Source organism: Mchenga conophoros, linkage group LG7 (genome assembly GCF_057382185.1).
Source record: "Mchenga conophoros isolate Kocher_MC1m ecotype Shallow Benthic linkage group LG7, M_conophoros_male_GT1.1, whole genome shotgun sequence".
Classification (NCBI taxonomy): Eukaryota; Metazoa; Chordata; class Actinopteri; order Cichliformes; family Cichlidae; genus Mchenga; species Mchenga conophoros.
Window position 1 is genome coordinate 47,034,431 of NC_140532.1, and position 16,358 is coordinate 47,050,788.

At 37.9% G+C, this 16,358-nt stretch overlaps 1 protein-coding gene across 1 annotated transcript in view; it reads right to left on the reverse strand.

Moving 5' to 3' along the window:
* Nucleotides 1-16,358, reverse strand: part of astn2 (astrotactin 2) — a 303,910-nt gene that overhangs the window by 167,008 nt on the left and 120,544 nt on the right. The window contains exons 5-6 of the mRNA XM_085279739.1: nt 6,378-6,485; nt 3,532-3,678 (exon numbers count right to left, since the gene is read on the reverse strand). Coding sequence (XP_085135865.1) covers nt 3,532-3,678; nt 6,378-6,485 — 255 coding nt within the window. The remainder of the gene's footprint in view (nt 1-3,531; nt 3,679-6,377; nt 6,486-16,358) is intronic.

Genomic DNA, 16,358 nt, shown 5'->3' on the forward strand with positions numbered 1-16,358 from the left:
ACAGACAGTCACATTTAAAATATGACTATTTTTGCAAATATAATTAAGGTATTTACACCATGACTCTAAAGTGAATGTCAGTTAACAGAAAAGCAACACTGGAGTAATTACAATATAAAAACATAAGAATATGTCGGTACACTTAATTCCACTACTAGTTGATTTTGAGCTGCGTATCTCACAATGTTGGCTAAATGATCTGAGTCTTCTTAATCTGCTGCTCCAGTTTTCCTTTCTTGTTACCTGCCTGTAAATAAACTTCTGTTCTCTCTCTATCTATCTCATTTTTTTCCATTAGGCTCCCATTAGCTGTAGCCTTAGTGATTATTATAAATGCTTTGTAGTTGTTTTTGTTTACCTTTCACTGTCATGGCAACTGGCTGCTCACATTCAGTTTATTCATCATGCTAATGGCTGATATCACCACCTGACTATTCACCTGCATCGTACCAGCATATATTAGATATAGAGCAACTCACGTCCTTTGTGTCAACTTATAAAGTATATAAGCAGACAGAAGAAACAGAGCATTTCGTCTGTCTGCTTGTACGTTTCCTGAAGTGACTTATAGTTATGTGTTGCTTGCCAGTTGGAATTGTTTTGTTTGTTTATCTCTTGGATTTGTTTGTTTGCTCTGACTGCCTGCCTGCTGCCGACTGTATGCATGCCAGACTACAGGGTTAAGCTGCCTTTTACCACATCTGCTCTGCCTCAGGTGTCTGCTTTTCTGTGTCCGAGTTCCAGCACACACAGTTTGTTTGCTGGGGAAAAACAAAACTAGAATCCTAAAACCCTTATCTTAACTCCTTAGAGGTGTACAGTTTATGTTCACCCTGCAGTAAACACACATGCAGTATGGAATGCACAACATGATTTTCCTCGTCCAATATCTTATTCTGTAGTGGGGCTTAAATGCAGTAGTGAGTGTCGCACTACAGTGAAGCTCATGGACTCGGCAAAATTAAAATACACGAGTGCTGGTTTATCATGAATATCTATGATTATTTCATTAAATTCCAAATATGATTTTTGATACCTCGCAGGCTGATCATTAGGCCAAAGGAGGGCTTCAGGGGCATCCAAAAATTTAGATAATTATTGTGTATAACTTGATATTCCTCACTGCTAGTAGCAGTAGAAGGTCAAAAAGGTTACTAAAATAAGTCAATAATCATTCTCCATATTAAATTTGAAAGCGTCCTCGCTGCCAGTGGCAGAGATTTACACTACACTATGTGTGTTATGGAGAGGGAGAAAAAGACAACATTATAGACACTCAAAAAAACCGTGATTATTTTGTAATACATTTTTTGAGTAATTGCCCCACAAAGCTCAGAAGTAAGTGGACAAACTTCATTGTTTTTAATCCTCGAGTCATTGACAGGCGACAGGTTCCTATTTTGTGCCAAGTCTTTATTGTGGCCACCTTTTGTTGCTGTTTGTATATGGATATGACAGCCTTACATTTTGTCAGCAGTAACAAAAAAGCATCTTGTTGTAAGCGCTCTGAAACATCACGCCATCTTTACACATTGACAATTATTTGCCTCTTTCCTTGAGTACTTTTCACTTGGCTAGACCTTACTGTGGCTTTTATCTGCTTAATTTGACATGAAATAAGAGGAAGCAGCTTTTGTTCATTAGGCAATTACCCAACTACTTTAGAATCTGAAAATAGGGCCCTATGAATAAAAATAGCTAATTTCTAAACAAAATTCATGTGATAATTTTGTTAATCACGTTAAATGAAAACCAATAGTCTGCACTCTAATCACATCTTGATTCTTTCACTTCATATCCACTGTGGTGGTATACAGAGGGAAAAAACAAACTGCGTCAATGTCAAAATACTCTAACGGTATGTTTATTTTACTGTAGATATCCAATAGTTACAGAATATATATTTTATGCACGCCTCCGTTTTCATGAAGTGTCCACGGGCACACAAATTCTGAGAGCGTGGGAGGACAAGAAATGAGACCTCAATGGCAGAAATGCCTTTTTGACTGATATGTGAAATCTTTCAGAGATGTATCAATCATTAGTTAAATTGCCTCAGCTCTTCACTCTCTCTTACTTCACTTAGTTCCTTGTACATATTCAAGTTTTCTCTCTTCTCCTAGTAAGGTTTGTTTTGCAGTATCGTGTCAACACACAGACCCAATTTACAATTAGCTCACTGTCAACAAGGAATTTTAAACAGATTAAATAATACTCTAAGCTGTTGCATGGGTCTGTTGCTTACAAACTCCATTTTTGTGAATTTAAACTTCTTTTGTCAACAACAAATGTTTTTGTGTCCCCATGTGAGCATATAAATTGACAGGAAACGGTATCAACTCCTTATTGACAGAGAAGTTCTTTATATTCGATTTCACTGACTATTTATTTAGTTTTTATTTTTTTTGGAAAGCATACTTTCTGTCTGTGAAGCCAGCTTCTAATATGGCACTGATACAGCAGAACTATATCTTGGAGTTCTTATGCAACATTAGATGAATATGCATTGTTTGTATCCGGCTAACTGAAAAGATAAAAACAATAGGTTAATATTTTAATCTACAGCATGCAGTCACATGAAAAAGGGGCTAAATACTAAAAGCTCAGTTGAAAAACGAAAAATAATAATAGCCATAGTGTGTGCACAATGCTCTTCATCACTTTAATGGCTTTAAATGTCACTCAGTTTTTTGTGGTGATAATCAATCTTTTTTTCTTCCATTGCGAGCTTTCAGCGCGTGGGCTTTATTGTTCTGATTTTTGTTCATTTTTCGGTTCTAGAACATGATTTTCTCTTTTGTTGGATGAATGTTCATCTTTTGTACCTTATCAGTCGTGGAAAGGGGGCACTGAAATTGAAAGGCATTGAAATTGAAAACCACAATTCACGGTTGAGGGGGTGGGGAGTTTAATGCAGGCCATGTGAAAACAGAAACGGAGAATGTTGAGCTAGCCCCGGTCCATTAGCTGTTCCTCCTAACAACAAAGACTAAACTAATGACATAATACGTTTCAGTGCTCAACAACAACATGCAACTCGACAGTTATCTCTACAGTACGCTGCTCGACTGACAACTGTAACTAGTTATTGTTGGAAACAAACAAAACAATAAGATGCTATACTATGTGGGATAATGGCTATTATGATAACATGCTCCACAAATCTAGCATATCGCTTGTATTAGATGTTTTCAAACTGCTGCTTGGGCTAAATAACCACACTGCATCTTAGTAACATTTTGATGGGTTTAATGTAAGTATAATAAATCCTTGCATCTTCATCTCCATGTTTGATTTTAGTATTTGCGGGTTTCCAGTCAGCAAACAGATCTGTGTAAATTGGACCCAGGAGTTCTGTGAGCTGTCAGATCTACTAAGATTTTCATATCATATCATGTAATTTGAATCAAAATGAAAGAGTGCATAAAAACAGTGATGTGTAGTGAAGTCAGTTTCCAGCAAAAGTAAACACTTTTTGATGCTTTACTCGTTAAATGTTCTGCCAAGGTCTAATAAATGCCCTGCACTTACCATCCGCAACAAAATGCTCTGGCACATGGAGGGTGACCTTAACAGTGAGGGGGCAGGAATCCTGCGTAGCATAGACAATGGCAATGACACATGTGCTGATAGTAATCAGTGTCAAGGTGACCTTATTTAGAGGACTGTGTGGATGGCCTAAAGGGAGAGAAAGAGAAAAAAAGTAAAGGTAGACAGTTTAACAGTGGCCCTTTTGTTTTTATTAGTCTTAAACAGGTGACAGGACCATAATACACACAGCCACACAAACGTTTAACAAAATCATCTCGTTTTGCACTGTCCTTTGCTGAAAAGCCCTCCTCAAAGCCTTGAGAATGCAATTCATTGTACTGCTGATTTATGAATCCAACCCTGTTTCAAGTTTGGCCTGTGTAGATATGACTTGGGTTAACACTGCTTCTGCACACCCCAGAATCATTTGCCAGTATGATATATGATCTTATTGCTACTGACAGGGTTATAGATTGGTTGTTTTGGTTGCCCTTTGGCTCTGCCAGGGATCTTATTTCCAAGCTAAGGTATAGGAAATGAAATTAGCCGCTTAACCTCTGTCTACAGATATTTATCATGGGAGAGAAGTTGGCATGTTAAACGGAAGCTTACTGGGATGTGTGTAGGATAAGGTGATGATAGAGTAGCTTTGGAAACACTGCTCTAATGCGTTGAACAACCTGAAAATAACTCTTGTACTTTCTTAAACCAGTCACAAGAAAACATCACGTAATATTTCAGAATCTGCAGGCTTCAGAACTGCGTGAATAGCTTCTAGGAAGGGAGCTTCCCAGTGTGTATCCTGCGCTCTGCAGGTTTGTTGCAAAAGTCAATAGAAATGGTACAACTGCTCATGGAAGTCTGTTCTCTGCAGTAGAACTCATCACACTGTTTTGTTCAAATAAATAAATAAATGAATACATTTGTTTATATATTTATTAATTTCAATGCCCAATAGCTTCCACAATGGGAATCGACTAATGCTCTGTGTGCTAGTTAGAGGTATGTTACTACATCATTTAGTACCACTGAAAAACACAGCCGTGTACAATTGTTCTGTGAATGCCAATTTCAGCTTTCCCCATATAACGTTTGACTGATCACATTCGCAGTGTTCAAATGGTCAAACAGACTGAAATAAAACAAAGCAATATCATAGAAAAGAAAGTTTCACCAGTATTCCCCTGTGGAAAGGCACTTTAATCTTGACAGAAGCTCGGAGGTTTTGAAATGCAGCTCAAGGCCAAACAAGGAGACAAAGTTAGGGTAATGGATTGACCCACACCGACTTGCACGTCTTACTCACTGTGATGGCTTTGTGAAGGGATAGAAACAATGGTTGTCTACAGAAATAGTGGCTGAGCAGCTAATGTCAGTGGGGTGCGGGTGGTGTCACTGGGCTTGTGAAGGGTTCCCTCAATTACTATAAAAGCTTACTGAGTAGACAAAAGCATGCGCACTCACGATGGCAAACACTTACATTATGGTCACAAACCAAGCATCCTTTCTGTGCTCAAACACACGCATAAAGTCACATGTAAATTTTAACTGAATGCACAAATACAAGGAGTGCACTAAACTCTTTATGTTTACTCTCATTCGCCTCCCCTCTGTCCATCATCTAATGAAAGAGCTACCTTTTTATACAGGCTGTAACTTTAACACAGGTCATGGCCATGGATTTTATTTTCCTCCAAGCTGTAAGGCCACAAAGACTTGATAATAAAATCTGTCAGACCAAGATGTCAGTTAAAGTAAAGACGCCTGTTCTAGGGCATTTACACTCACAGGCAATTAACCATTTTCAGAACAGTTGTGGTTAATTGCATGTTCACACTGGACCATTCTGTGTTTAAATGTATGTAAACAGGAAATGTAATGGTAGGAAATGAAGTGACAGAAGGCTACAGAGCCAATTACAGGGGTAGGTTCATTCAATTCGTTCAATTCGTTCTTGTCCTTCATTCCGAAAAACGTTGCAATTATCTAAGACCATATGCACATGCTTGATATCTGAAATCTACCCAGCTGCTGTCTCCAATGTACAGAAAAATAGAGACATTTAATTAGAGAATCCGCTTTTAGATGAATTATATATCTGCAGTTCTATAGAGTTAAGAAGTTTTGTTTGTTTTCAAATCGTACATTTCCTCTCTTTTATACTTCTAATAGAAATCGCAATTGGAAAAGCAACTAAATTGCTTTTCTAATTGCTTTTAGATCCTATTCCCACACCAGAGGGCTTACAACCAAATTAATAAGATTATAAAGTGGTGTGTGATTTATTGTCCTCTTGACCTAGTGTTGTTTAGGTGAACTGCAGACACAGGGTTTAAAAACATCATGATTTTCATCATTTTTGTCAGCTACTTTATAGATATACACAGACTATGTAATTCATATACACACAAATCCAAACTCTTCACTATCACATATCACTATGGGAGAGGAAGTTGAAAATCATGCATTCAAGTTATGTGACTCAGCTTAGGTCATCACAAAACTCCCATTGACATCAGCTCATATGTCTGCTTTGAATGTCATTGAGCTGTGGAACAGCACTCCCAGCCCCACTGGGAACATACATGACCCCTTCCTACTTCCAGCTATGCTGACAATTCCGGAAATGACTAGCCTCATTTGACTCAGCTTTAATGTTCTCTCCCATCATTCCCTCTTATATTCAAATGGGATAAGGCTGGCGTTCATTTGTTTTTGTATTATACTCCCTTTTGACTTTAATGTCTTCTCAGCAGCGCGCAGTGGCTAAGAGGGTCTCCTGCTGAGTAAGTTAATGTGTAAAAAATGTACGACATTTATTATAATACACCTGAGTTTCTTCCCACCTTTGCTGCGCCTTCGTCCTCTGTGCTGCTCTGTGTAAAACTTCATTTGGTTGTCATCTTCAGGCTCTGATCCCGATTCCCCTTGAGGACCAAACACACCTCCAGCCTCTGGTGGTGAAATGTAAAGACAAACAAAGGCAAAAATAAATCTAATTAGAATCATAATTCAGTTGATTGTTTGTTTTTCAGATATAGAAAATATAATGCAGTCGGGGTACAAGCAGTTATTCAACCTTTGGGTGTTGTGTATATAGAGCAGGACATAATATATTTTTACAATATGGACACAACAGTACACAGATTTTTAACTAATCAAATTTCCACTTCTTACCACCTTTGCTGCCACTCGTGGTTTGATCTGTTGGTGAGTTGTCAAGTGTTAAAAAGACTTTGGAGCTCAATTTTCTAATCATATTAGGTAAAGTGTGTGCATATTTGCATGTCTGACTCTGAGTTAGAGTGACAGCAAGAGCAGGGCTGTGAGTTAAGAGGCTTTGTTTATTACTGCTTTGGCACTGCAACATCAAAATACACACACGCACACGCACGCACGCACACGCGCACACACGCACACACGCACACACACACACACACACACACACACACGAGGGCTGACACACAGTGATAACAGTCAGGGATTTGCAAAGTGTAAAACCACTGAAGGATAACATAACATAAAATATCTGTAAATGGCTTCAAACTACAGTCTCAAACCAGATTAAAAAATGTCCAGTAGACGGTTTATGTTAAATATCTTTATTATTGTACCACGCACATTCTTTCATGTATCATTTAGGTTTAGTCATAAAAACGATCTTATGCTAATAAGATCCAGATTTCCTCATGGTTATACATATGTTTTGCTTGTATTACCCAGAGGATCACAGTGATTACACTTCCTAATCTCCTGGAGTAGAAAAAGAATAAAGGACAGAGTGAAAATCAATGCTTGTGATGACCATAAATACACATCTAAGAAAAAACGTTTCACTCGATGACTACGAGTTAAAACAAAGACAAAGAACAAAATTAGGATAAGTGCATTATGTCAATACACTTATTTTTATGATACATGAGGACAGCTGATAATGACACAATGACAAAAGCATTTACTTTTCTGCAAGAGACAAAAGCTTTATCCCCACAGGAATATGACTTTTAAGTCATATTCAAGCATTCATAATTGTTTCATTCCTGGTATATCATTAAGAAAATGCAGTGCAACGTGGATGAAGGGGGTACTTAGAGTAAAATAGTTCTTGGCCAGCATATGGTGACAAATTGATCATTTCGCATAAATCAAGTCAAATGACAGCTCGCTTGTACGTCCCTTACAAAAGTGACCGCAAAATATATATACAAAATTAATTGGATTCATTCCAGTCACAATTTAAGTGTCAGTGTATAAAGTACAAAAGCTTGGTTATTCTGAAAAATTGATGGCTAAGGAAATTGATCAGGGGCTTGGATGCTCTCAATTTAGGGATGTCACATTGTGTTAAGACTAAGCTGGAGGACGGTAAGTTTTTTTTTTCAGAGAGTAAAGTAAGCAAAAGCGAGCAAAAATAAGTAAGATAATAAACTAACACTATTATGAAGATATGGTGAACTCTTCATAGTGAAAAACAAAGTAGACACCACCCACCACAGGCAAATAAAGAGAAAAAAAATAGGCGCAGGAGCAACTCATAAGAAAGTATACAGATCTAACACTGTTTATCATTTTGAAATCTAGTATTTTTTATAGATGTCATTAAGTCCTTATTACAATAAGGTAGATTAAAAAAAATCCTTTCTTCCTTGTTCATTGGACACAGTCAGAATTTCAAGGCAAGTGCTGAGCAATGTCAGGTGAAATAGACTCCTTCATTCACTTCATTAACATTATGTTACAGCTCATGAACATTTTCGTGCATCATAAAAGATTTAGACATGATTAAAAGGTCTATCAAGTCTGTGTAGAAAGCATACACTGAAAACTGTAATCATTCTTTTGGTCTCATGCACTTAAACAAGTCTAGAGTTGAGTTGGAATTCGAGTATAAGTCTGGTGCTGTTTGGAGGGTGAAGCCAGGGCAATGTGCTGTAAAATTGGTTCTGGATTTATGCATAGTCTTAGAACATGCCCAAAAAGGTGGTAGAGGAAGAAAAGACAGGGAGTGTACTGTATTTCAGGTAGGTCTTTTCTGTTACACCTAATGAGGAACAAGTGTAATTTATTGAAAAGTAGTAACACATACTGTCTCTATGCAATATTTATGCATATTATTTAAAACCTGTGTATGTCTCCTGGGCCTTAGGTTAAAGCAAGTCAAATTTTAATATATAATCTCTTCTGTTAGTGCATTTATTAAATGCATGAATCTTTTTGCCCACTACACTAATTACATTTTAATATGACTTGGTTTCCATTTGAAATTTATTGGAGATGCAAATAAAAGATTAGAGACCTTGTTCCAGTGATAAAGGAGAATCTTTAAAGATGTGTCCCAGTCACAACCAAATTTTAAAAATGCATCTGACTCATGACTAGAAATGTTGATGTGTCATTGTGGTGGATGTAATGCCTTTAAAGGTAAGTTTTAACACAGTGATGTCCTGTTTATTAGTATTAAATTTATTAATACTAATCAAACACTGGTGTTACTTGCATAAGTTCTTCAATCTAAATGCATTGTAGGCTCAAGTCGTAAAGTACAAGTTTCTACAGTAGAACCATTGTCGCCATGTTTTTTTCTAACGTATTTAAGTATATCAACTTACCACAAGTCATAGTCTTTGAAGAAATGAGGATAATGTAGTGGTGTGGATTGAATGCATTATAAAAACAGGTGCAGAATAAAAAAGAGTCTGTGTTTTAATTTTGCCCCTCTACTTATCTTTGTCCTATCCACCCTCACAATTTTAAGGTGAGTGTTTCTTCTTTCTTTTTCCACGTGGAGTTCAATGTAAAGACCGTCTTGAGGTAATATGCTGAGCATAGCAGGACAGCGGCTTCCTGCCCTGCTTTGCTTAAATCATTGCTCCTTTTTATAGGTGGTACCATAATGTCCCATCTTTGAGCTCTCTGGGGTCATAAAATGCGTGCCTTCTTGGTTGAATGGTTAAAAAGGGCAATATATATTAGAAAGGTGAAGAAAGTGCTGGCCTTTCAGAAGATACGGAAAACATTCCCGGTTATTGTTTTTTTTTTTTTTTTCCTATCAGGACATAGCCTGGGCTCTGCAATGCCCTATACCGTTATTGCTATGAAAGCTGCTTTGGCACTTTGTCATTTATGTCCCATTAAATGAGTCATTCAGTGAAGGCAAACAGGGTCAAAAATGTCTCAGTGTCCTTTAGTTAGAAAGAAAGTTCAGATTATGTAAAGGTGCTTCAGGTCTCCACTAATCTCCTGCTGTTCCCATCTCAACTTTGAATGCCACTTGAAGTAATCACTAGAAGAATGAATGTGCTTCCTGCAGTTTTCAGATTTGATTTGGACGTTGAGTAACTTTGAAAAAAGGAAAAAAGTGCTTCTTCATAAAAATATCAATTGCCTCACACTGTGAAATCTATCAAATTGACTGTTTGATTAATAATGGACCCTTTACAGAACCAGTTTGCACCATACTGGTTCAGAATCTTTACTTGTAATTTCTGTCAGATTGGGATGGGACTTGGAGTTTCAAATTATCCTCTATTAGTGTTCCCTATAGTAGATCTGACTTAGCAATGTTCATTAATGGCAAAAAAAAAGATTAGGACTGCAATTTCACTGTTATTCATGTGAGGTTTATACAGTTTTTTGAAACTGGGAGAAATACACACAACTGTGATGAAAAACAGATAGAAAGAAGCAAAATCAGTGGATAAAAGGAAATACTGGTTACAAAGGGACTGTCACTAAAATGTAAACGAATAATCAAGAGACGGGGATTTTCACACTGCATTAGCAGCTCAGTGAACATCAAAATGAATTTCAAGTTTAATAACTGCACAGTCACAACTCTCTGAACTCTCTGAACTCTCTTTGTTTGGTATTATAAAGTGGTCAGATAGTGCTTTCATTTATTGCCCTTTTAACCCTACCCTTTGTGAAGTATAATTCCTTTGCACCTTTTGTCTGCTATCAGTGGAATTTTAAAAGAAAGCGGAGCAGGTTCTGTTTGCCCGTCAAAACCTTCTTCATTATTTCATAAATACAAACTGTTAAGAGGTTCAGACATGCATACATTTTATTGAGCTTAGTATTTAAAGTGAAATATCAATTTTTCCCTCAGTTAATATGGATTTTCATGGTTTAAACTGTAATAGCTATTCATACCATTAAGGATGCAGTGACATTGCACTGATCGCAAAAAGGTGTGCTGACAGGCAAAGTACGTGTGCAATCCAAATGACAGTTAAATAGTGCTTCCAGGCTAAGGCACAGATTTGATAAATAACACACACAACAATATGTCTGAAACAAGGTGCACAAGTCTTTGAAAATCTGGCCCTTGGCATTTTCTATTTCACTGCTTCTCCTCCTTTTCCACTACACTTCTTCTTTTGTCAGTTCACTTTTTCCTGTTTTCATCTTGCTTTTCTCTCCCTCAGCGGTAATGCCTTCAAAATCAAGTCCCATAAAAACGTCAGCACCCGGCACTGTAACTAAACTCCAGCATGACTGTACAACAAATTTCAATTACTCGGGTAGACCAATCTTACTTTTACCACCCATTTCACAGTCCCCAAGTCCATTACATAATTTCCGACGCCTCTCTTTGTCACATCCTCAGTTGGCATGATCTGTTTTCCCTCCATCTGTTTTGCTATAAAAAAAAAAAGAGCACACAAATAGTACACTAATTTTACTCTCAACAAGACGTTTTTTTGGCCAATTTTTTATGTATTAAGGTCAAGTTTAAAAAGTTTTATTGTCACAGGCACAGTAAAACTAAACACATCAGTTCCCATTTAAATTACTGGACAATTAAATTATTATTTTAGCAGTTGCCCTTCACAGAAAGCTTATAAAAATTTTAACTTCTAAATTTTCTAATAAAAAAGAAACAACAAAGGTCCAAGAAATTTATAAAAGCACAAGTAATACATGTGCATACAAAGAAATTAGTTAAAGACGCCAGATATAACTGAATTGTACCTGTGCCTTGTGCAAGTTTACAAACAGATCTTTGCAAATTAGTGCCATCCATCTACTTATCCATTCATCCATCTGATTGTCTGTCCATCTGTCCTGCCAGAGTTCAACACCCACCATGAGTGAGTATGACTTACTGCCGCAATGAACCAAGCTAATGTTACAGTTCTACAGGAACCAAATGGCCCATAACTTCTGGCCAGACACCCCGTACTTCAAAGCACCTTCCACAGAATAACCCGAGGGACATGGATTGCATCCCTTATCCAACTATACAAAACACAAACTGGATGTGCAAGTCCCACATACCCTCAAATACTGTATCCTTGAGAAGATGAAGAGCTGGTCCAGTGTTCAACAACCAGGACAAAAACTCCCTACTGAATCCGAGGTTAAACTAATGGTTGAACTCTCCTCTCCAGTACCCTGCCATAGACATTCCCAGAATGGCCGAGGAATGTGATCCCCCAGTCCCCACCCTCCAATCCCCTTAACTCTTAAACAGGGAAACCACAACCCTAATCGCTATCCAGAGATACCACACCAGTGTCCATGCTATGTTGCAGCAATGTGTCAGTCAGGACAGCCAGAACCTTAGGCAATTTTCATGCACCCCAGGGGCCTTGACACTGAGCATGTGTTTACTATATCAGTGACATGACCCCCAGAGCGAGGCAAGTCGTCATCCTTGTCCTTGTTCCATGGTGTCACTAAACTCCTACGTTTTTGCATTAGCCACTGCCAGAGCTAAACAACATTTGGGCTGCCGGTACTTCTCAGCATCTCAAGAGTCCCACAGGTTCATAAAGGGAGCCTGAGAGCTCTCTTCACCTCTGGTGTCCACCATCTGGTTACAGAAATACATGCATGACAGGTAAAACAGATAGAACATAGAAAATGGTCCAGTTGGACTCAATGTGCCAAGTCTTCCTTGGAACGTAATCAAAGCTCTGTTTGAGGGGGAATTTAAGATTTTGTGGATCAGTGCTGCCTAACTATATGCTAGGGTACACCAGGTCTGTCCAGCATCTTTACCTGCCACTTTATCCAACTCAGCACCAGGTGGTGATCAGTTCACAGCTCGGCACCTCTCTTATCAATGTTTCCCGAGCTTGTTCCTGCACACCCGCAAGCCATCCACTCATCTAAGTCTACGTATTTAGAGTCAGCTGTGCACTTTTGTGCTAGCTCATGAATCATTCTGCTGGATCATTGTTTACTGTGCTTCTGTGTCCTCCTTAGTGTCTTGTTCAAGGACTAGTCATCCTGTCTGTGAAAACTACCTGCTTTACCTCATGGAACTTTCAGTTCACAGCCAGATAAGATTAGTCATGTCAACACAAACACCTGCTCCTCGCTGGTAAATTGCTCTGTCTTGATTCTCACCTGCCCTCCCACTCTCCATCACAAAAACCCACGTTCAATCGGATTGCAGCCTGCTTTGAATTTGACTTGTTCTGTTTCAATCCGCTTTTTTAGTCTGGAAAATTCTCATCCATGACAGAAACACCCTTCGACAATGGTATGAGTTTTCACATTGCATAGTTTCTACACTCGAGGGCATTCTGCAGCTCCCTTCTTGGCAACATGTGTTTGGAACGCCAGAAACAGAACTATCAGCTGATCCAAGCTGGGCCAGGGCTGATGGTAAATGAGTAATCCACAACTTGTTGTGACAAAAAAACAAGGTTATTTTTAAACTGCACTGTCATATCATTTTAGCAAAGACTCGGGACGTAACTTCACATGACAAATGTTGGGAAGGCTGTTTATATTTTATATGTCTAAAAGTCAGATTTTTAAATCACCAAATATCAGTATCAAACATTCATTTTCCCTTTTTTTCAAGACTTTGAAAGAATACAATACTTTTTCAAAGTATTATTCCTTATCGTTTCTTCACAAAGACACACACACACTAATACATATATATATCTTTAGGTAAGTGCGTAGGAAATTTAATAAAAATGTGTGAGATTAAGAGAGTTGAAACAGTGATTCGTTTTCATTAAAATGTTAATTTATACATGATAATAAGAAAAATATATTCCTGGCAGAGAAAGTTTACAGAAAAAGGTCAGGCAGAGAATAAAAATAAGACTAGTAGATAAACAAAGAAAAGAAAGAAACAGTAGCCATAAACAAAACAACTGTGAGAGAAAAAGAAAGTTAGGTACCACATTTATACACTGAAGTGAGGTGATTTGGTGTTAAGAAGGTTTAAAGGGAAAAGGGAGAATAAGGGAGACAGTGTGATTAGCAAAGAGCACACTCACATGTGCGCGCGTGCACAGTGGTTTTATAGAGAACAGACAGTCCTGGAGTGAGAATGATTAGTGAGATGAGCAGATACTGGAAAGCAGGGAGGTGAGGTGATGAGTTCAATCTGAACAGTAAAAGCTAATAATCTTCTTCAAGGGACGATGGCACATCACACCCTGGAAGAATGCTACGATACACTAAACAATACAAGAGAATAAAAGACTTCCACACTAGCAAAAATAGTGACACATTTCTGCTTCTGGAAATGAAAGTGAAAGATTAAGGAAGCAATAAGACTGAACTAAACTGCAGTACTCCTGACATTACCAGGATTCTTTACTTACAGACTTTTTCAGTGTCCTTTGCATTTGGTTAACCTTTGGCACAAGCACCAGGTAAAGAAAACTATTTTTCCAATTTGCAGTAATACACTTTTTGAGGGAATGGTATTTAGGACCTCTCCACCCTACAGTATATCTTGCATTTGAGAAAAGTCTGAAGTAGGACTACACATAACAAAGACACCTAACCCCACACAAAACTGCACCAAACAACCGTACCAGGAAACCTCCCCAACCTTCCATGTGCCTGGGATGTCTCAGAGGGAGGACCTCAAAGACCACCAAATGACCACAGTGAAACCTCCATGCATCCAGTGTGACAAAATACCCATTAAGCGGACCATAAAAACCCAATTAGAATAACAAGACCTACAGTGCATTAATTTAGATCTTCAACTGGCAGTTGTAATAGCTACTTAATTACTAAAAGAGTCTATGCGGTTATGTCAAAAAAATCTACAGCTAAGTAGAAGAAGACCATCATTTGTGGGCGGAGTCTGATTTTCTAGAGTGCTTGAACTAATAGTGGATGAAAGCAATGAAACTTTTATCATGAGAAGACAACAGAGCCTAAATGCTAGGCAAATAACTAGATGTACTACACTAGGGGTTGGCAACCTTTATTATCAAAGAACTATTTCTGAGGAATTTTTCAGGAAAGAAAAAATAAAATTGCATGCAGCTGAAAAAACAAGTAAAATGAAACAAAAACCCCATTTGATTATTATAATGTAGGTGATATAGCTGATTAAGTTTAAATTAACATATCAGCATTACTAATAGGTGTAAATAATTAAAAAACACATGTGACTACTCAGCAGGGGACTATTTATGTTTATTTGATACTTAGACTTTGCCTTTTGATTGCAATAATACAGTGTGTTGCTGTAATTATGAATAATAGAAGTAAAATAATAAATTTTGAATTTTTTTTCAGACAAAATGGAACTACTATGGAATGAAATGGAAGCAAGGAAAACATATCTATTAGGTCTACAAGCAATGCGTTTGTGCAGTTGAATCAAATTAAAAGTATGCTTCTTTGTAGGGCTGGGCCATATTATACCGTTCACGCTAATACCGGTATAATGTTAGGCAACGATAGGAAAATGAAATATCGCGATAGAATGGGAGTAAAACGCGCATGCGCAGTGCCTTTGTTTTCATACGCACATGGCCGATTGTTGAGTGAAACAAATGAACCAGAATTGGTTTGTAAAAATGGTGCAACTTCAGTGATGTGGAACTGGTTTGGCGTTTGTCCGTCAGATACACGACAAAGCACATTTTTTTTGCAGAACATGCAAGCGGCCGTCGTTATTGTCGTATTTGTCGGACTAAGATGCTCTTAAATCTGGGAGTAATCTGGGTCCTAAACTCCGTACCTTCAGGTCAAACGAACACTGCAGCATCACTGAGAGTTTAAAAACTGTCTAAATTCTTTCATCTTTAATAAAACGATCAGCATTGCTGCTTTACCAGGTGTAACTATGAAGTTTAACTTCCAGGCATCCATGAAAACAAAATTTATTACATTTAACGGAGTTAGAAGTTAGCAGGAAGCTAGCGGAAGTTAGCTCGCTAGTTTTGCTAGTTACCCAAGCATGATATAGCATGTTCTGACTGAGAGATTTCTGAATAAATTCAAACGTACAGCTCTGCTATCACTTCCAACATAAATGAAGACGGGAAACTAAACAGCAGTGACGTTTGTAGGGTTACTGAAGTTGGGCTAGCTGCTATATAATGATGTGCTATGTGATCGCAAGCGACACAGCTATGTTAGCATGACTTAAACAGTGAAGCTGGAGGACGAACACTAACACTTTTCCACTTATAAAAGTTAACGTGCCTGATAGTTAGAGACAAATGCAATCACATGGCAGGATGCTGTAAACGGACCAAACTTCAGTCAGGAGAACAACTGAGATAATCCATCCACAATATGAGGTTAGTCATTAATAGACTGCAACAACATGGGAATAGAGCAGCTGCCAGAGAATTCAACATTAATGAATCAATGGTACAGAAGTGGAGGAAGCAAGAAGAATGAGTTTAATAAAGTTTGATTTATCTGACTGCTTTGTTTCGCTTAATGTGCCTTATAATCCCGTGCACCTTATGGTCCGAAAAATGCGTACTGCACACTGCAGTTTAATGTTGCAAAGCACCTCTTTTTAACTTCAGTGGATATTATACGTGGTTATGCTCAGGATATGTCAGCCCATTTCTACTGGAAATGCCTTTTGGTTA